Here is a 21,583-nt window from a genome sequence, read left to right as displayed (position 1 = left end):
CCAAAGTGAAGCTAAGATAGTAACTTCCGACTTCAACTGTCTAACTGTATGTGTTGGAGTCATTAAACTCGTTTTTCAACCACTCCGCAAATTTCTTGTTACAAACTATAGTTTTGGCAAGTCGGTAAGGACTTCTACTTCGTGCATTACAAGTAATTTTTCCAACAATTGTTTACAGACAGACTTCACTATCACAATTCCAGTGGGTCAGAAGTTTGCATACACCAAGTTGACAGTGCCTTTAAAACAACTTGGGAAATTCCAGAAAATGATGTCACGGCTTTAGAAGCTTCCGATAAGCTAATTGACATCATTTGAGTCAATTAGAGGTGTGCCTGTGGATGCATTTCAAGGCATACCTTCAAACTCAGTGCCTCTTTGCTTGACATCATGGGAAAATCAAAAGAAAATCAGCCAAGACCTCAGAAAAAAAAATTGTGGACCTCCACAAGTCTGGTTAATCCCTGGGAGCAATTTCCAAATGCCTGAAGGTACTACGTTCATCTGTACAAACAATAGTACGCAAGTATAAACACCATGGGACCACTCAGCCGTCATACCGCTCAGGAAGGAGATGCATTCTGTCTCCTAGAGATTAATGTACTTGGTGCAAAAAGTGCAAATCAATCCCAGAACAACAAAAGGTCCGTGTGAAGATGCTGGAGGAAACAGGTACAAAAGTATCGACATAACCCGAAAGGCCGCTCAGCAAGGAAGCCATTGCTCCAAAACCTCCATAAAAAGCCAGACTACGGTTTGCAACTGCACATGGGGACAAAGATCGTACTTTTTGGAGAAATATCCTCTGGTCTGATGAAATAAAAATAGAACGGTTTGGCCATAATGACCATTGTTACATTTAGAGGAAAAATGTGGAGGCTTACAAGCCAAAGAACATCATCCCAACCGTGAAGCACGGTAGTGGCAGCATCATGTTGTAGGGGTGCTTTGCTGGTGCACTTCACAAAATAGATGGCATCATGAGGAAAATTGTGGATATATTGAAGCAATATCTCAAGACATCAGTCAGGAAGTTAAAGCTTGGTTGCAAATGGGTCTTCCAAATGGACAATGACCCCAAGCATACTTCCAAAGTTGTGGCAAAATGGCTTAAGGACAACAAAGTCAAGGTATTGGAGTGGCCATCACAACACCCTTACCTCAAATCATATAGAAAATTTGTGGGCAGAACTGAAAAAGCATGTGCGAGCAAGGAGGCCTACCAACCTGACTCAGTTACATCAGCTCTGTCAGGAGGAACGGGACACAATTCACCCAACTTATTGTGGGAAGCTTGTGGAAGGCTACCCGAAACGTTTGACCCAAGTTAAACAATTGAAAGCCAATGCTACCAAATACTATTTGAGTGCATGTAATCTTCTGACCCACTGAGAATGTGATGAAAGAAATAAAAACTGAAATAAAATTATTCTGACACGTCACATTGTTAAAATAAAAGTTGTGATCCTAACTGACCTACAAAAAAAAATGAGTTTTTACTAGGATTAAATGTCAGGAGTTGTGAAAAACGGAGTTTAAATGTTTTGTTGAAGGTGTATGTAAACTTCCGGCTTCAACTGTATATACACACACCATCATTGAGGTACGTTTTCCTGAGGTACGTATCGCAAGGCTTCGCGATGTCTTAATGTAACCTAGCCCTTGATCGTGACTAATTTCCATTACATATAAGAGTCATTGGACGAAGGAGTCTTGTGTAGTTTAAGAGCTGCGACGCATGGTATGAACAAACACGCATCACTTGTGGTACGGTATTGGAAGTTTAAGGACCTTATCTTTCATATCAGCTAGAAATCATTTTCAAATCAAAAGGTTTAATAGATACACACCTTTAAAGGGTTAGGGTTGCCAAACGACCATATTTCCATGTTACAGCGCTTGTTTACGTGACAAACAGATGGAAGACTGAATGGACTACCTGTGCTAATTACCTGTGTGTTAACAAGACAGACATCACAAATGCATCGTCACTGAAAAATACTGTCAGCTGCAACTGTTAACAGTGTACAGTAAGTATGTATTTTACATTTGTTTAAGGATTTTGATGTGATATTAAAGTAGAGGGCTATATGTTTCCAGAACCGTACAGCAATTGAGAATCAGTTCACATTTCAAATAGAGTATTTGGCCGTTTTAGCTCCCAGAGCCAATTCACACTTTAAACAGAATATGTAAGGTCCTTGGACTGAGTAACCTTAGGCTCCTTTAGTCCAATATTGGGCTAAATGTAACCATGACTGCGTCCGGACATCAGTGCAGTTTAGTGTAAACAGCGTAAGTGTATGGTCGGTATATTCTGGCAAAAACACAATCCGACTGTAAATTGGATATGTAAATAGATAGATATCACACACACTCACACCTGGGTTTGCCCTCAAAATGCCAGTTTGTCACCTCACAGGCAGAATTGTCACAAGATAACCCTAAATTGACAACCATGCGGACAAACGCTTAGCAATGATTCAACCCCTATTGGATGTCAGACTCATTTTCCTTGTTGTAATACCGGCTGCGTGCAGCATGATTAACGTGGATAGTTAGAACGCAGTCTTACCTAGCTTCACCCGAGACTCCTCCAGCTTCTGGATTTGGTTCTCCAAGAAGAACATGGCCACTGCGAATGCCAAAAGCGCCAGAAGCTGAAACTTTGGCGGCATCATGATCCTTAGAAGCCCCATCAAACAATCCAGTGAAAACAGGTCATTCCTTGTTTAGAAAATACAACATAAAAGGAAGTGGAACGTTGTCAATCACAGCGCGAATTTGTCTGTATGGCCCTGTGCATTTGAATTGTTCTTGTCCAGTGTTTACATCCCTGGTTGTTCAATAGGGAACACACTCAGATCCAAATGATTTGTTTCATAGGATAATGTACGCTCATAAAAGAGAACTGCATGAAACCTCAATACCGTCTTGACGTTGAGATGCCCCCCGTCACAAGGGTGTCAACAGAAACGGCCTTGTGTTCCTCGGTGTCTGCGATTCTCCCTCTCTAGAAGCTGTGTTCAGTTCACTCCGCACGCCTATCTTCGTCGGATGATTTATATTAGTTACAAAATCCCTATTGGTGGAACCAACAGTCCACTAAATTGGATAGGCTTTTCATTGGCCAACAGTCAAGTCTGTTGTAACCGGATTGGACACATTTTAAACAGTTCTTGAATTTGGCTACAGGGGGCGGTGTCCACGTGCGAATGGAATGTAACTGTGTCTGATCAAAGAAGAAAAGTCAAAGGTGCCTTTCTTGTTAGCCATATGAAAAGAGGAAGATAAATTACAAATCACAACTTTTAGACAGATAATGATAAACAATCATATATTATTATTGCGAATATAAAATCACAGTGTGTTGAATGTAAAGAGAACCCAAAAAGCGTGTATATTGCAATTTACAGGACATCAGGCAGTTGGCAGTACTACTTCCTACATTTAATGGGTCCTCAATTTCCTTCCCTAACAAAGCAATCTCCAAAATGTCTGGGGAGGTGTATCTCCTGTGGCTTCTTTCTCTCATACAAACGGTAGGTTTATCAACAAAAATAAGAATATCCACACGTATACATAGCACAGCGTTTATCGGATGGCAGATTTTCTTTTGTTACACTCGATTTATACCCACTCCTTTGCCGCGACAGTGTAGTTATCTTGAAACGAATGACGTGGCTTATCAAAATCGCACCGGTTTACTAAAGTTGATTCGTTCACCAGCTAACGTTAGCTACAAATGACAAGACATCTAAAACCCTTACATACTGCACTTTAACGCAAACCCGATTTAACGCGAGTTGTGATAGATGAAAGACTGAAGTGACAAAGGGAAGAGCCAACCATGGCGAGACAGTCAGCAGCTAAGATTATGCAAACATTCTACCGAGCTAACCTCATTGTTGTACTTCTGTGAAGATGAACGCGATAATGTAAACGGGTTACATGCACACGACCCAATGATGTGTATATAAATTAATGTTTATGACCGGAATTTCCACAACACTACTTTGTGTTAGTAATGGATGCTCAATGAAAGGAACTGTCATGATTTGTCGTAGAAGCTTGCTAAAAAACATGAGCAAGCCTTCCTTCATGAACTGGTCTCTGTAAAATGGTATAGAATCAGCTTGATCCCCTCTGTCGAAGACACTTGGAGCTTTTTTGACATTTTCAGTGGTATTGTTACCAAACACGCCCCTATAAAGAAAATGAGAATTAAAAACAGGTTACACACCTGGTTCGACCGTGATCTTGCAGAGTTACTCCACCTCAAGAATTGCATTTGGTGAAAGGCTCAGCACACACATACTCAGGCTGACTGGCTCTCGTTTAGGTAAATGAGAAATAAGTGCACTTAGGCTGTCCGGAAGGCCAAAGTTAGTTACTTTAAGGAGCAGTTCTCTCTCTGGGTCTAACCCCAAGAAGTTCTGGATAACTGTTAAAGACCTGGAGAATAAAACCTCCTCACAGCTGCCCATGTCCCTTAAAGTTTATGTGGTTGTTACTGACACGAAGCACATGGCTGAGCTCTTTAATCACCACTTCATTAAGTCAGGATTCCTATTTGACTCAGCCATGCCTTCTTGCCCGTCCAACATTTCCTCATCTCCCACCCCTTCTAATGTGACTAGCCACGGTGCTCCTCCCTCTATTTCCCCTGCCCCTCTACAAAGTTTCTCCCTGCAGGTGTTCACTGAGTCCAAGGTGCTGAAGGAGCTCCTGAAACTTGACCCCAAAACAACATCAGGGTCACATGGTTTAGACCCTTTCTTCTTTAAAACCTCTTATGGGCAGGTGGGACGGTAGGGTCCCACCTGGCCAACATCTGGTGAAATTGCAGAGCGCCAAATTCAAAATACAGAAATAGTCCAATTAAACATTCATAAAAATACAAGTGTTATACATCAGTTTAAAGATTAACTTCTTGTTAATCCAGCCGCTATGTCAGATTTCAAAAAGGCTTTACGGCGAAAGCATACCATGCGATTATCTGAGGACAGTGCCCTGCTTACAAAAGCATAGAAACATTTTAAAACCAAGTAAAGGAATTAATCCTCGGGTTGTCTATTGTCTAAGTAATCGATAATATTTCAACCAGACAATAGCGTCTTCAATAGAAAGGAAAAACAACGAACGGCACGCAATCGGGTCACACGCTCAAAACGGCTCTGGTTCATTCTAGAGTCCACTGAAAGAATGGTCTCATTCTTCCTCATTATTCAGAATACAAGCCTGAAACAATGTCTAAAGACTGTTGATCTAGTGGAAGCCATAGGAACTGCAATTTGGGTCCAATCCAAATACATACTGAATTTAATAGTAAAGTACCCACATCAAAAATATCCCACTTCCTGGATGGATTTTCCTCAGGTTTTTGCCTGCCATATCAGTTCTGTTATACTCACAGACATTATTTTAACAGTTTTGGAAACCTTAGTGTTTTCTATCCAATACTACTACGCATATCTTAGCTTCTGGGCCTGAGTAACAGGCAGTTTACATTGTGCACCTCATTCATCCAAAATTAAAAATACTGCCACCTACCCAAGAGAGGTTAATGTTGCTGTCTCTATCATCGCCAAGCCTATCTCAGACCTTTTTAACTTGTCTCTCCTCTCTGGGGAGGTTCCCATTGCTTGGAAGGCAGCCACAGTTTGTCATTTATTTAAAGGGGGGAGATCAAGCTGATCCTAACTGTTATCAGCTTATTTCTATTTTGCCCTGTTTATCAAAAGTGTTGGAAAAACTTAAAAATAGTAAACTGACTGGCTTTCTTGATGTCTATAGTATTCTCTCTGTTATGCAATCTGGTTTCTGCTCAGGTTATGGATGTGTTAGTGCAACCTTCTAGGTCCTCAATGATGTCACCATTGTCCTTTGATTCTAAGAAATGTTGTGCTGCTATTTTATTGACTTGGCCAAAGCTTTTGATACAGTAGACCATTCCATTCTTGTGGGCCGGCTAAGGAGTATTGGTGTCTCTCTGAGGGGTCTTTGGCCTGGTTTGCTAACTACCTCTTTCAAAGAGTGCAGTGTATAAAGTCAGAACATCTGCTGTCTCAGCCACTGCCTGTCACCAAGGGAGTACCCCAAGGCTCAATCCTAGGCCCCACACTCTTCTCAATTTACATCAACAACATAGCTCAGGCAGTAGGATGCTCTCTCATCCATTTATATGCAGATGATGCAGTCTTATACTCAGCTGGCCCCTCCCCAGATTTTGGGATAAACTCTCTACAACAAAGCTTTCTTTGTGTCCAAAATGCTTTTTCTGCCCTTAACCTTGTTCTGAACACATCCAAAACAAAGGTTATGTGGTCTGGTAAGAAGAATACCTCTCTCCCTGCAGGTGTGATTATTACCTCTGAGGGTTCTGAGCTCGAGGTAATCAACTCCTACAAGTACTTGGGAGTATGGCTAGACGGTACACTGTCCTTCGCTCAGCACATATCAAAGCTGCAGGCTTAAGTTAAATCTAGACTTGGTTTCCTCTGTCGTAATTGCTCATCTTTCAACTCAGCTGACAAACTAACCCTGATTCAGATGACCATGCTAGATTACGGAGACGTAATTTATAGATCGGCAGGTAAGGGTGCTCTCGAGTTGATGCTGTGAAATTGTTTGATTACTTGTTAGATATTACTGCACGGTCCGAACTAGAAGCACAAGTTGAGTTGGGAAAATCTTGTGCAATACACCGACGCATGTCTTGTATTCAAGATCCTCAATGGCCTGGCTCCCCCTCCACTCAATATTTTTGTTAAACAGAAAACCCAGACATATGGCAGCAGATCCACAAGGTCTGCCATGAGAGGTGACTGTATAGTTCCCCTAAGGAAAAGCAGCTTTAGTAAATCTGCATTCTCTGTGAGGGCTTCCCATGTCTGGAATACACTGCCATCAGACACACATAACTGCACCACATATCACACTTTCACAAAATGCTTGAAGACATGGCTAAAGGTCAATCAGATTTGTGAACATGGTCCCTAGCTGTGTGTTGCCGCTCTCCATGTTGTCTGTTGTCTGTAGCTTGTGAGGTGTGGAAACACTTTGTTGCTTTTATGAATTTTGTCTTGCTGCTTTTTGTTTTATGTTGCTCTGTCTGTATGCTATGTCTTGCTTGTCCTATGTTGCTATTGTCTATATTGTAATTGTTTTTAATAACCTGCCCAGGGACTGCGGTTGAAAAGTAGCCGGCTGGCTAAAACCGGCACTTTTACTGAAATGTTGATTCATGTGCACTGTCCCTGTAAAAATAAACTCAAACTCAAGCATTTCGCTACTCTCGCATTAACATCTGCTAACCATGTGTATGTGACTGATTTGATTTACCATTCGGCCATCAGATTTGCCACCAATACCCCTTATAGGGCACATCACTGCACTCTATACTCTTCTGTAAACTGGTCATCTCTGTATACCTGTTGCAAGACCCACTAGTTGTTGCTTATTTCTAAACACTCTTAGGCCTCACTCCCCCCTATCTGAGATATCTACTGCAGCCCTCATCTTCCACTTATAACACCTAGTCTGCCAGTCACATTCTGTTAAAGGTCCCCAAAGCACACACATTCCTGGGTTGCTCGTCTTTTCAGTTCGCTGCGGCTAGCGACTGGAACGAGCTGCAACAAACACTCAAACTGGACCGTTTTATCTCAATCTCTTCATTCAAAGACTCAATCATGGACACTCTTACTGACAGCTGTGGCTGCTTTGCGTGATGTATTGTTGTCTCTACCTTCTTGCCCTTTGTGCTGTTGTCTGTGCCCAACAATGTTTGTACCCTGTTTCGTGCTGATACCATGTTGTTGTTGTGTTGCTACCAGGCTATGTTGTTTTAGGTCTCTCTTTATGTTGTCTCGCTTGTCGTGATGTGTGTTTTGTCCATTATTTATTAGTTGTTGTTTTTTTATCCCAGCCCCCATCGCCGCAGGAGGCCTTTTGGTAGGCCTATCCATTGTAAATAAGAATTTGTTCTTAACTGACTTACCTAGTTAAATAAATAAAAAATACATGTGAAATTCCTCCACATTACTGATTTGGTATGCCAACCCATACTCTATCTTGTGACACTGTTGTGGCTAACTGGAGATGTACTTAAGAATAAGTGATGTGACAACCAATCCAATGTTTCCCATTGTCTCCTGCTCAGCTGTCGGCATATGGAGCCAACTTGTCCTCAGAGTCATGCAGGGAGCTGGGCTTTTCCAGCAACCTCCTGTGCAGCTCCTGTGACCTGCTGGGGGAGTTCAGCCTGAGCTCGATCCAGCCTGTCTGCAAACAGTGCTGCCAGCAGGAGGTCCATATGGAGTCCAGGAAGGTAAGACATTAGGCTGCATTTAGACTATCTATGGGTATATCAATTGTTGTTTCTGTCCATCCATCTGCACTTATTGGAAAATGATTTTCAGGTGAAAATAATGTGCTGGAAGCTCATCAATAGCCTGAGTTTCACCCGGTTAGTCCCTGATTTTATTTTTTTTAGCATTTAGTTGTTACAAAGTGGGATTAAGATAGACTTAGTTTTTTTGTAAATGATCTACACAAAATACTCAAGAACAATTCGAGCATTTGAAAAAAGTTATTTATATATATATATATATTATCTTGTATTCAACCCCCTGAGTCAATACATGTTAGAATCACCTTTGGCAGCTGTGACTAAGTCTGGTTAAGGCTCTAAGAGCTTTCCACACCTGGATTGTGCAGCATTTGCCCCTTTTATTCGTTTAAACAAAAAAATTCAAGCTCTGTCGAATTGGTTGTTGATCATTGCTAGACAACCATTTTCAAGTCTTGCTATAGATTTTCAAGCAGATTTAAGTCAAAACGTTAACTCGGACACTCAGGAACATTCACTGTCTTCTTGGTAAGCAACTCCAGTGTAGATTTGCCCTTGTGTTTTAGGTTATTGACCTGCTGAAAGGTCAAAATCAAATTGTGTTAGTCACATGAAACCGAATACAACAGATGTATTACAGATGACCTTACAGTGAAATGCTTACTTACAAGCCCCTAATCAACAACGCAGTTTACAAAATACGAATAAGAATAACAAATAAAAGTTACAAGTAGTTAAAGAGCAGCAGTAAAATAACAATAGCGAGACTACACAGGGGGTACCAGTACAGAGTCTATGTGCGTGGGCACCTGTTAGACTAGTTAATTGAGGTAATATGTACATGAAGGAAGAGTTATTAAAGTGAGTGTGCATCGATAACAGAGAGTAGCAGTGGTGGAAAATGGGGGGGGGGGGCAATGCATTTGATTAGATGTTCAGGAGTCTTAAGGCTTGGGGGTAGAAGCTGTTAAGAAACTCTGCGGTAGCAGAGAGAACAGTCTGACTAGGGTGGCTGGAGTCTTTGAGAATTTTTAGGGCCTTCCTCTGACACCACCTGTTATTGAGGTCTTGGATGGCAGGAAGCTTGGCCCCAGTGATGTACTGGGCCGTACGCACTACCCTCTGTTGTGCCTTTTGGTCGGAGGCCACGCAGTTGCTCTACCAGGCAGTGACGCAACCAGCTCTCTTTGGTGCAGCTCTCAACATGCTCCACTGCAGCCCCGTCGATGAGAATGGGGGTGTGCTCGGTTCTCTTTTTCCTGTAGTCTACAATCATCTCCTTTGTCCGGATCACGTTGAGGGAGAGGTTATTGTCCTGGCACCACACGGCCAGGTCTCTGACTTCCTCCCTATAGACTGTCTTGTTGTTGTCAGTGATCAGGCCTACCACTGTTGTTATCGGCAAACGTAATGATGGTTTTGGAGTTGTGCCTGGCCGTGTAGTCATGAGTGAACAGGGAGTACAGGAGGGGGCTGAGCACGCACCCCTGAGGGGCCCCTGTGTTGAGGATCTGTGTGGCGGATGTGTTGTTACCTACCCTTACCACCTGGGGGCGGCCCGTCAGGAAGTCTAGGATCCAGTTGCAGAGGGAGGTGTTTAGTCCCAGGGTCCTTATCTTATTGATGAGCTTTGAGGGCACTATGGTGTTGAACGCTGAGCTGTAGTCGATGAATAGTATTGAAATCATCTCCCAGTGTCTGGTGGAAAGCCGACTGAACCAGGGTTTTGCCTGTGCTTAGCTTCATTCCATTTTATTTATTTCTATCCTGAAAAACTCCCCAGTCCTTAACGATTGCATACCCATAACATGATGCAGCCACCACTATGCTTGAGAATATATAGAGTGGTACTCAGTAATGTATTAGATTTGCCCCAAACATAACACTTTGTGCTCTGGATTTAAATAAAAAAATGTTTGCAGTGTTACTTTAGCTTTTTGTTGTAATCAGGATGTATGTTTTGGAATATTTGTCTTCTGTACAGGCTTCCTTTTCACTCTGTCAATTAGGTTAGTATTGTGCAGTAACTACAATGTTGTTGCTCCATTCTCAGTTTTCTCTTATCACAACCATTAAACTCTAACTGTTTTGAAGTCCCCATTTGCGTCATGGTGAAATCCCTGAGCAGTTTCCTTCCTCTCCAGTAATTGGGTTAGGAAGGACCCCTATATCTTTGTAGTGACTGGGTGTATAGGTACACCATATAAAGTGTAAGAACTTCACCATGCTCAAAGGGATATTAAATGTCTGCTTTTCTTTGCAAGACATTGGAAACCTCCCTGATGTTTGTGGTTGAATCTCTGATATGTACTGCTCAACTGAGGGACCTTACAATTATCTGTATGTATGGGGTACAGAGATGAGGTAGTCATTCAATCATTATAAACACTATTGAACATAGTGAGTCCATGCAACTTATTATGTGACTTGTTAAGCAAATATTTACTCCTGAACTTATTTCGGCTTTCCATAACAAAAGGGGTTAAATACTTAATGACTCAAGACATTTCAGATTTTCTTTATTAATTGTAGAAATGTTGAAAAATGTAATTCTACTTTGACATTATGGGGTATTGTGTATATGTGTAGGCCAGTGACCAAAAAAACTAAACTTTAATTAATTTTAAATTCAGGCAGTCACACAACATTTTGAAATGGTCAAGGTGTGAATACTTTCTGAATTCACTGTATATCAGCACATACCTGGCTCCACGATGGGGCAAAAGGGGGAGTAGCTCCCTCAGTTGAAACTTGTGCCCCCTCAGTTTTATGTCCCCGTATAAAAATATAAAAAAAGTTCAAATGATTGAGTGACAGGTTAGCGAAGAGAATACAGATTTTGCGCTGTCAGCACAATGGACAGAGCGCCCCACGATGTGTGTAGGGGTGCTATGGAAAGCCACTGAGGCATAGAGTTTCCGTTAGCAGGTAATTGTTGGCTTTTGGCCAATAAAATAAATTGTCCGGGGCTGCTCTGCTGCTGAGGAGAGAGCGAAAGCGAGAGAGGAGCCTTTGCCTAGGCTAGTGTTGATTGCAAAGATGGAGCCCGTTTTCATTGAAGTGAAACAAAAGTTAGAGTATGCATATAGTGAAAAGCCTACAAGGCAGGGCTCCAGACTACAACCCTTTAGTCCTGTTTGCGACCTTTTGACAACCAATTAATTGGTTGCATTTGTGTGGGCTGTACATTCACCTCACAAAAAACGGCCTATTCTTTTTTCCCGGAGGCTAAAACCATGATTTAGTCCAACAGTAAACTACTTTATCGTCGTGATTCCTGTAATGAAAGTGTCTGCCTGCCCATGTACCTGTTTCGCCGGAGCCTGCTGCTGTGTCGAGAGAGTCACACTCTTCTCATTTCCCAGAGAGACAAATGCTCCTTAAGTGTTATGATTGAGTAACATTTTAAAATCCAATTGCTGGGGAAACGCAGCTATCCTCTTGTCACAGCTGGAAAGAGGATGCTCTCAGCTTTCTGTAGGTTTACTTTTAATTACTCAGCTCTTAGTTGGATAGCAAATGTACTGTTAGATTCATACATTGCTACTGTGTGTGGGTTTTATCTTTTAATTTGTGACCTACAGTGCATTCGGAAAGTATAGTACCACCAAGAGATTCGGTTATATGGATTTTTGTCCATATTGCTCAGCCCTTTTTATTATTAGTTCGCTGTAGTCTATGATTGCTGGGAAGATCATCTTTGGGTCTTTTCACCATTATCAGCTGACCAGTGGAGGCTTCTCAGAGGAATTTCCTAACAATTGTGAAAACATTTAAAGTCATCCTTTTTAGATAAAACTATACCAAATATATTCACTACACCAAATAATTGATTAAAACACACTGTTTTTGCAATGGTCTAATAGAGGTCGACCGATTAATCGGAATGGCTGATTAATTAGGGCCGATTTCAAGTTTCCATAATAATCGGAAATCGGTATTTTTGGACACAGGTTTAGCCGATTTTAAATATATATATATATATATATATTTAATATTTTACACCGTTTATTTAACTGGGCAAGTCAAGATCTCATTCTTATTTTCAATGATGGCCTAGGAACGGTGGGTTAACTGCCTTGTTCAGGGGCAGAACGACAGATTTTTACCTTGTCAGCTCGGGGATTCAATCTTGCAACCTTACTGTTAAACTCTCTAGGGTACGTGGGACGCTAGCATCCCATCTGGCCAACATCCAGTGAGATTGCAGAGCCAAATTCAATTACAGAAATGCTCATTATAAAAATTCAGAAAACAAAACATATTTTACATAGGTTTAACTTCTTCGATATAGGGGGCGCTCTTTTCATTTTTGGATAAAAAACATTCCCGTTTTAAACAAGATATTTTGTCACGAAAAGATGCTCGACTATGCATATAATTGACAGCTTTGGAAAGAAAACACTGATGTTTCCAAAACTGCAAAGATATTATCTGTGAGTGCCACAGAACTGATGCTACAGGCGAAACCAAGATTAAATTTCAAACGGGAAATGCCCCAGATTTTGAAGGCGCTGTGTTCCAATGTCTCCTTATATGGCTGTGAATGCGCCAGGAATGAGCTTACACTTTCTGTCGTTTCCCTAAGGTGTCTGCAGAATTGTGACTTATTTGTAGGCATATCATTAGATTGACCATTTTACACTACATCTACCAGGTGCTCGCTTGGTGTCCTCCGTCGCAATTATTGCGTAATCCCCAGCTGCGTGTATTTTTCCATTTGCTTCCGAGGAGAAACCCAACTGCCACGAATGATTTATCATCGAATAGATATGTGAAAAACACCTTGAGGATTGATTCTAAACAACGTTTGCCATGTTTCTGTCGATATTATGGAGTTCATTTGGAAAAAAGTTTGTCGTTGTAATTTTTTTTTCTTAGCCAAACGTGATGAACAAAACGGAGCAATTTCTCCTACACACATCTTTTTGGAAAAACGGAACATTTGCTATCTAACTGAGAGTCTCCTCATTTAAAATATCTGAAGTTCTTCAAAGGTAAATTATTTTATTTGAATGCTTTTCATGTTTTTTGAAAATGTTGCAAGGTGAATGCTAGGCTTAATGCTATGCTAGCTATCAATACTCTTACACAAATGCTTGTGTAGCTATGGTTGAAAAGCATATTTTGAAAATCTGAGATGACAGTAGTGTTAACAAAAGGCTAAGCTTGTGAGTGAATATATTTCTTTCATTTCATTTGCGATTTTCATGAATAGTTAACGTTGCGTTATGGTAATGAGCTTGAGGCTATGATTACGCTCCCGGATACAGGATTGCTCGACGCAGGAAGTTGTTAAACCAACCACAGTGTCATATTTATCAAATGCTTTTCGGCGAAAGCATACCTAGCCCAGAACATACATAGCCCAGTTGACAAATTATTACAAACCGTAACCAGCCAAGCAGAAGCGTTACAAAACTCAGAAATAGAGAAAATTAATCCCTTACCTTTGATCTTAATATGGTGGCAATCAGAAGACATTAATTTACTCAATAAATGTTCCTTTTGTTCGATGAAAGTCTCTTTATATCCAAAAACCTCAGTTTTGTTAGCGCATTTTCTTCAGTAATCCACAGGCTCAAACGCAGTCAAAACAATCAGACAAATCCAAATTGTATCCGTAAAGTTCATAGAAACATGTCAAACAATGTTTATATTCAATCCTCAGGTTGTTTTTTAGCCTAAATGATCTATAATATTTAAACCGGACAATAACGTCGTCAACATATAAGGTAAACGAGAAATGCACATGCGCATGAAAAAGCTCTGCGACACGGTAGGGTCCACTCGTTCAGACTGGTCTTACTCCCTCATTTATAAGAATACAAGCCTGAAATGATTTCTAAAGACTGTTTATCTAGTTGAAGGCATAGGAACTGCAAATGGAGTCCTAAGTCAATGGATACTGTAATGGCATTGAATAGAAAAATAAATAATAAAATAAACTTCCCGAATTTTTCTTGGGTTTTGCCTGCTAAATCAGTTCTGTTATACTCATAGATACTATTTTAACCGTTTTGGAAACTTAATGTTTTCTATCCAAATCTACCAGTTATATGCATATCATATATTCTGGGCCTGAGTAGCAGGCCGTTTAATTTGGGCATGCTTTTCATCCAAAATTCCGAATGCTGCCCCCTACCCTAGAGAGGTTAACTAGTCCAGCGCTCTAACCACCTGCCTCTCTTTGCACTCCACGAGGAGCCTGCCTATTACGCGAATGCAGTAAGAAGCCAAGGTAAGTTGCTAGCTAGCATTAAACTTATCTTATAAAAAACAATCAATCATAATCACTAGTTAACTACACATGGTTGATGATATTACTAGTTTATTTAGCGTGTCCAGCGTTGCATATAATCGATGCGGTGCGCATTCGTGAAAAAGGTACCTAACCATAAACATCAATGCCTTTCTTAAAATCAATACACAAGTATACATTTTTAAACCTGCATATTTAGTTAATATTGCCTGCTAACATGAATTTCTTTCTGTCACTTCTCTTGCAACAGAGTCGGGATATATGCAACCGTTTGGGCCGCCTGGCTCGTTGCAAACTAATTTGCCAGAATTTTACATAATTATGACATAATATTGAAGGTTGTGCAATGTAACAGGATTATTTAGATTTATGAGATGATAGTTTCCGGATTCGACCATATTAATGACCTAAGGCTCGTATTTCTGTGTTATTATGTTATAATTAAGTCTATGATTTGATAGAGCAGTCTGACTGAGCGACGGTAGACACCAGCAGGCTCGTAAGCATTCATTCAAACAGCACTTTTGTGTGTTTTGCCAGCAGCTCTGCTGTTTATGACTTCAAGTTTATCAACTCCCAAGATTAGTTAGCGGGGTGCGTGCTAATAGCGTTTCAAATGTCACTCGCTCTGAGACTTGGAGTAGTTGTTCCCCTTGCTCTGCATGGGTAACGCTGCTTCTTGGGTGGCTGTTGTCGAAGTGTTCCTCGTTAGAGCCCAGGTAGGAGCGAGGAGAGGGGCGGAAGCTATACTGTTACACTGGCAATACTAAAGTGCCTATAAGAACATACAATAGTCAAAGGTATATGAAATACAAATGGTATAGAGGGAAATAGTCCTATAATCCCTATAATAACTACAACCTAAAACTTCTTACCTGAGAATATTGAAGACTCATGTTAAAAGGAACCACCAGTTTTCATATGTTCTGAGCAAGGAACTGAAACGTTAGCTTTCTTACATAGAACATATTGCACTTTTACTTTCTTCTCCAACACTTTGTTTTTGCATTATTTAAACCAAATTGAACATGTTTCATTATTTACTTGAGGCTAAATTGATTTTGATTTATTATATTAAGTTAAAATGAGTGTTCATTCAGTATTGTTGTCATTGTTACAAAAAAAACGTACAAAATTGGCCGATTAATCGATATCGGCTTTTTTCTGGTCCTCCAATAATAGGTATCGTTGTTGAAAAACCATTATCGGTTGACCTCTAGTCAGTAGTCTCCGCGGCACTCTGTAGGGTATCACCGTGGTGTAGCCAGAGGACAGCTAGCTTCTGTTCTCCTTCGGGTATATTGACTCTAATACAAAACCTAGGGGGATCATGGTTCTCACCCCCTTCCATAGACTTGCACAGTAATTATGACAACTTCCGGAGGACATTCTCCAACCTCAGAGCTCTTGCAGCATGAACTGACATGTTGTCCACCCAATCAAAGGATCAGAGAATTAATCTAGGGTTGAAAGCATAAGCTACACTAGTTAGCACTGCATAGAATGTAGTGAGTAGTTGACTCAGAAAGCAAGAGAGACTATAGTTGGAAAGTTTTGAACAAATTAATTTAGAGATTAAAAAATATACACTGCTCAAAAAAATAAAGGGAACACTTAAACAACACATGTAACTCCAAGTCAATCACACTTCTGTGAAATCAAACTGTCCACTTAGGAAGCAACATGGAATAGAAAACAGGTGGAAATTATAGGCAATTAGCAAGACACCCCCAATAAAGGAGTGGTTCTGCAGGTGGGGACCACAGACCACTTCTCAGTTACTATGCTTCCTGGCTGATGTTTTGGTCACTTTTGAATACTGGCGGTGCTTTCACTCTAGTGGTAGCATGAGACGGAGTCTACAACCCACACAAGTGGCTAAGGTAGTGCAGCTCATCGAGGATGGGACATCACTGCGAGCTGTGGCAAGAAGGTTTGCTGTGTCTGTCAGCGTAGTGTCCAGAGCATGGAGGCGCTACCAGGAGACAGGCCAGTACATCAGGAGACGTGGAGGAGGCCGTAGAAGGGCAACAACCCAGCAGCAGGACCGCTACCTCCACCTTTGTGCAAGGAGGAGCACTGCCAGCGCCCTGCAAAATGACCTCCAGCAGGCCACAAATGTGCATGCGTCTGCTCAAATGGTCAGAAACGGACTCCATGAGGGTGGTATGAGGACCCGACATCCACAGGTGGGGGTTGTGCTTACAGCACGTGACAGACGTGACCGAGTCTGGAGATGCCGTGGAGAACGTTCTGCTGCCTGCAAAATCCTCCAGCATGACTGGTGTGGCGGTGGGTCAGTCATGGTGTGGGGTGGGGTGGCATTTCTTTGGGGGGCCGCACAGCCCTCCATGTGCTCGCCAGAGGTAGCCTGACTGCCATTAGGTACCGAGATGAGATCCTCAGACCCCTTGTGAGACCACATGCTGGTGCGGTTGGCCCTGAGTTCCTCCTAATGCAAGACAATGCTAGACCACATGTGGCTGGAGTGTGTCAGCAGTTCCTGCAAGAGGAAGGCATTGATGCTATGGAGTGGCCCGCCCGTTCCCCAGACCTGAATCCAATTGAGCACATCTGGGACATCATGTTTCGCTCCATCCACCAACGCCACGTTGCACCACAGACTGTCCAGGAGTTGGCGGATGCTTTAGTCAAGGGCTGGGAGGACCTGCCGCCTCATCAGGAGCATGCCCAGGCGTTGTAGGGAGGTCATACAGGCACGTGGAGGCCACACACACTACTGAGCCTCGTTTTGACTTGTTTTAAGGACATTACATCAAAGTTGGATCAGCCTGTAGTGTGGTTTTCCACTTTAATTTGGAGTGTGACTCCAAATCCAGACCTCCATGGGTTGATACATTTGATTTCCATTGATAATTTTTGTGATTTGTTGTCAGCACATTCAACTATGTAAAGAAAAAAGTATTTAATAAGAATATTTCATTTATTCAGATCTAGGATGTGTTACTTTAGTGTTCCCTTTATTTTTTTGAGCAGTGTGTGTATGTATGTGTGTATATATATATATATATATATATATACACATACATACATACATACATACATACATACATACATACATACATACATACATACATACATACATACATACACTTTTTGCTAGTGAATGCAGCTAGCTAGTTTTGCCTACTCAAACACCAGAATCAGAGGGATGCTTTTGGTTTTATATATATATTGCCACCGTTTCCCGCGGGTTTAACATGCTGTAGCGGGTTTACTAATGTCTTCTAGTATGTTGACTATGACATGACAACGATGTAGGCTGTGTGTAGCAGTTAGCGGTTATGATATAAAGGTTTGGCTTGGAAAGTTGTTTTGGTCTGGTCACAGAAAGCTGATGTGCTGTGCACTGAAGTCCACAAGTGACAGCAGAAGGTAAGAGGAGGAGGAGGATGCGTAGATGGTTGTGAGAAGGCATTATATACAATGAGCAAAGTGATCTTGGTGTTTTTATGTGGCTGCTATGAAAGTGAACTGTGTTTTGCGTGTGATCGGGTGAATTCATTCTGCCGATTTTGTTCACAAACTTTGCATGAACGGAAGCAAACGAAACGGGGATAAACATTTTTCGAATAGAAACTCTCATTTGCAACTGTTGGACGAATGATTACACCCTAGATCAACTAGATGTGGGCAAGAGTGCAAGGCGTATTAAATGTGTCACTGTCACTTTGATTACTCAAAATTCTCTCGACATATGTTGTCATGACTGTCCTGTGAGGATCACAATGGGTCAGATCAGCTTGGCAATGGTTGACAATAACCGGACCTTCTCACCCACAGAAGAGGGGAGGAGGGAGCTGTTGGGAGTTTTGACACCTCACGCCCTTTTGTAAATTTAAGTAGAAGAAGACTTTCTTTCCCGCTTCAGTATTTAACACAAGGAATGTTCTTTGTTAAGACTTTTCCCGCCAAAACTCTAACATGGTAAACCGTGAATAATGGCACAATCATTGGAAAACTATGGGGGGAAAAAAGCTATGGAAAACAAATTTTAATATTGGTTTTCATTTTGTGATGTCATTAACTGTATGAACAAAATACTTTATCTTGGAAAGTATATCCCCTTTATCTGTCAAGTTTCCATCCAATACGTTGTGCATATGATATGAAAGTGTTTTTGTTAAGATAGGAATGTGATTTTAGGAGGTATAATTAGGAGGTATAATTTGAATCTATCTCCTATAAACTGTACATAAGTAAGTCGCAACGCCCCGACAAAGTCAGAGAGCTTGTCATGCTGACGGAACCGTCCCCTACGCTTCAAACTATCCCGTCAAACTACGAGTCTCAAATCACCATATTCGCCGACTATCATCATCAATGGGAACCGTCAACACGGTTGTGTTGTGACAAGGTAGAAGAGAGCCCTCTCAGAAGAGAGCCCTATTTGGTAAAAGACAAAGTCCATATTATGGAAAGATCAGCTCAAATAAGCAAAGAGAAACGACAGTCCATCATTACTTTAAGACATGAAGATTTGAAAGACAAGAACATTGAATGTTTCTTCAAGTGCAGTGGCAAAAACCATCAGGCGCTATGATGAAACTGGCTCTCATGAGGACCGCCACAGGAAAGGAAGACCCAGAGTTAACTCTGCTGCAGAGGGTAAGTTCATTAGAGTTACCAGCCTCCAGAAATTGCAGACCAATTAAATGTTCAAGTAACAGGCACATCTCAACATCAAGTGTTTAGTGGAGACTGAAGCAATTCGACCATGAAGGCCTGATTCACGCAAAGAAACCCCTACTAAAAGACACCAATAAGAAGAAGAGATTTGCTTTGGCCAAGAAACACGAGCAATGGGCATTAGACCGGTGGAAATCGGTTCTTATAGTCTGAGTCCAAATTTTTTGTTTCAATATCCATGTCTTTGTGAGATGCAGAGTAGGTGAACGGATGATCTCCGCATGTGTGGCATGAGTTGGACTGCAGAGTGAAGGAAAAGCAGCCAACAAGTGCTCAGCATATGTGGGAACTCCTTCAAGACTGTTGGAAAAGCATTCCAGGTGAAGCGGGTTGAAAGAATGCGAAGAGTGTACAAAGCTGTCATCAAGGCAAAGGGTGAAGAATCTCAAATATAAAATAGATTTAGATTTGTTTAACCCTTTTTTTTTTTGGTTACTACATGGTTTTATGTATTTCATAGTTTTGATGTATTCACTGTTTTTCGACAATGCATAAAATAGTAAAAATAAAAAACCCTTGAATGAGTAGGTGTGGGCAAACTTTTGACTGACTGGTACTGTGGGTGGTTCATTTTTGTGTCAGCCAGGTAGGCTATACTCATGTTGTAAAGATAAGCAATGTGCTTAATATTAGGACAGTTGAGAAATAAATATAGTAGGCATAGCTTATAGAAAGATGATGGGATCCTCTTTCTAATAGAGGCCATTTAACTTGGTTTTTTCACGCAATTGCATAGCCTATAGAATTGTTGTGCAACATGACCTCGTGGGCTCTCTTTTACATGACATTTGCTTTGATGTCAGAGTGATTAGAGAGACAATAGTGATGAGTAGCAGGTTTGGTAGGCTACTAATGACCATCCGCATCAGAGCTTGCAGAAGCCTAATTACCGTGACTAAACAGACACGTTGAATTTGACTACCATCATGACTCATGACCGCCGGTGTGGCAGTAATACAGTCACTTTTGAACAGCCCTACTCCCTCATCTTAAACGGCAACGACCGCCACTGCAGCTTATGTTGCAGTTAAAGCAGGAGCACCACACTACCAACAGTGCCACTCTATTCTTAACAAGCCTTCGACTACTCAAATAGACTAAAAGCTGATTCAGGTGGTGGAGTACAAAACAACTGTCATTTCTGCTTGATTAAACTAAGCCCACGTGCTGTGGTATCCTAGCAACACTACTTAGGAGAGCAAGCCTACAGAGAGCAGTGTGAGGCAGCAGCACACCTCACGTCACTTCTTGATTATTACCTCAGTCCTGTGATGTATAATTATATGCCACTTGGCAAACACTTTTCCTAAAGTGACTTACAGTAAGTGCATACGTTTATACCCTGTATGGGAACCTTCAAGAGCGCCACCCTCTTGTCAACTGTGTCACAAAGGACAACATGTACTGTAAGGCTGTGGTTGCCATTTTCCATGTTGAGCTAAAAACATCACATTTCTGCCCCTCTTCTTAATCCGTAGGAGACCCGGGAGATGGCACTACTACATTCTGCTGCATTATTAATATTTGCGAACGGACTTTGTATTGTTTTAATGAGCCTCAACGAGCATAGAGGACATTTTGTCAATCAAATCTCTCTGTTTGCCCAGAAAATATCCTTCAGTTGCACCTCTCTGCCGGCTAATATTACTGTCGCTCCAGTTCCATTAGTGGAGCATGCCAGCAATGGCCTTTTGGGTTTTGGCCCATTCTAATGAGTTTTTACTCAAAGCGTTTTAGAAAATGCCCCAAAAAATGGGCATGACATTAGGGATGGGTATGGTTATTTCAATATGGTACTACTACGCAACCGCTGTGTCAGATTTCAAAAATGCTTTACAGCAAAAGCAAACTTTGCGATTATGTTAGCTAGCCACAGAAACGCATACAACCATTTTCCAGCCAAGGAGTGTCACAAAAGTCAGAAATGGCATTAAAATTAATCACATACCTTTGAACTTCATCCGGTGGCACTCCCAGTTCTCCATGTTAGACAATAAATGTTTGTTTTGTTCGATAATGTCCCTCTTTATGAGCAAAAACCTCCTTTTTGTGCGCACGTTTTGTCCGTAATCCGAATGCAGAAGGCGCGTGCACTAATTCCAGGACAAGTTTTTTTTAAAGTACAATAAAAGTTAGTAGAAACATGCCAAACGATGTTTAAAATCAATCCTCCGGTTGTTTTTGTCATAAATAATCAATATTTCAACCGGACAAAAGCTTCGTCAATAGGAAAGGAGAAACGGGAAAGGCGCGTTCAC

The 21,583-nt window shown here is 41.3% G+C and overlaps 1 protein-coding gene and 1 pseudogene across 2 annotated transcripts in view; one reads left to right on the top strand and one right to left on the bottom strand.

The window, feature by feature from the left end:
• Nucleotides 1–3,055, bottom strand: part of LOC109875127 (heparan sulfate 2-O-sulfotransferase 1-like) — a 28,265-nt gene extending 25,210 nt beyond the window's left edge. Inside the window, exons 1-2 of the mRNA XM_020467337.2 lie at nt 2,931–3,055; nt 2,576–2,727 (exon numbers count right to left, since the gene is read on the bottom strand). Of these exons, the coding sequence (XP_020322926.1) occupies nt 2,576–2,699 (124 nt within the window). The 5' untranslated portion in view covers nt 2,700–2,727; nt 2,931–3,055. The remainder of the gene's footprint in view (nt 1–2,575; nt 2,728–2,930) is intronic.
• Nucleotides 3,056–3,238: 183 nt separating this feature from the next.
• LOC109874921 (selenoprotein F-like) overlaps nt 3,239–21,583 on the top strand; it is a 29,492-nt pseudogene continuing 11,147 nt past the window's right edge. Inside the window, exons 1-2 of the transcript XR_004206344.1 lie at nt 3,239–3,542; nt 8,165–8,332. The product of XR_004206344.1 is annotated as a selenoprotein F-like (transcript). The remainder of the gene's footprint in view (nt 3,543–8,164; nt 8,333–21,583) is intronic.

This window comes from Oncorhynchus kisutch, linkage group LG30 (assembly GCF_002021735.2).
Source record: "Oncorhynchus kisutch isolate 150728-3 linkage group LG30, Okis_V2, whole genome shotgun sequence".
NCBI lineage: Eukaryota > Metazoa > Chordata > Actinopteri > Salmoniformes > Salmonidae > Oncorhynchus > Oncorhynchus kisutch.
Note: the sequence above shows the minus strand (reverse complement) of the source record. Positions and strands in the feature narration are given on the sequence as shown.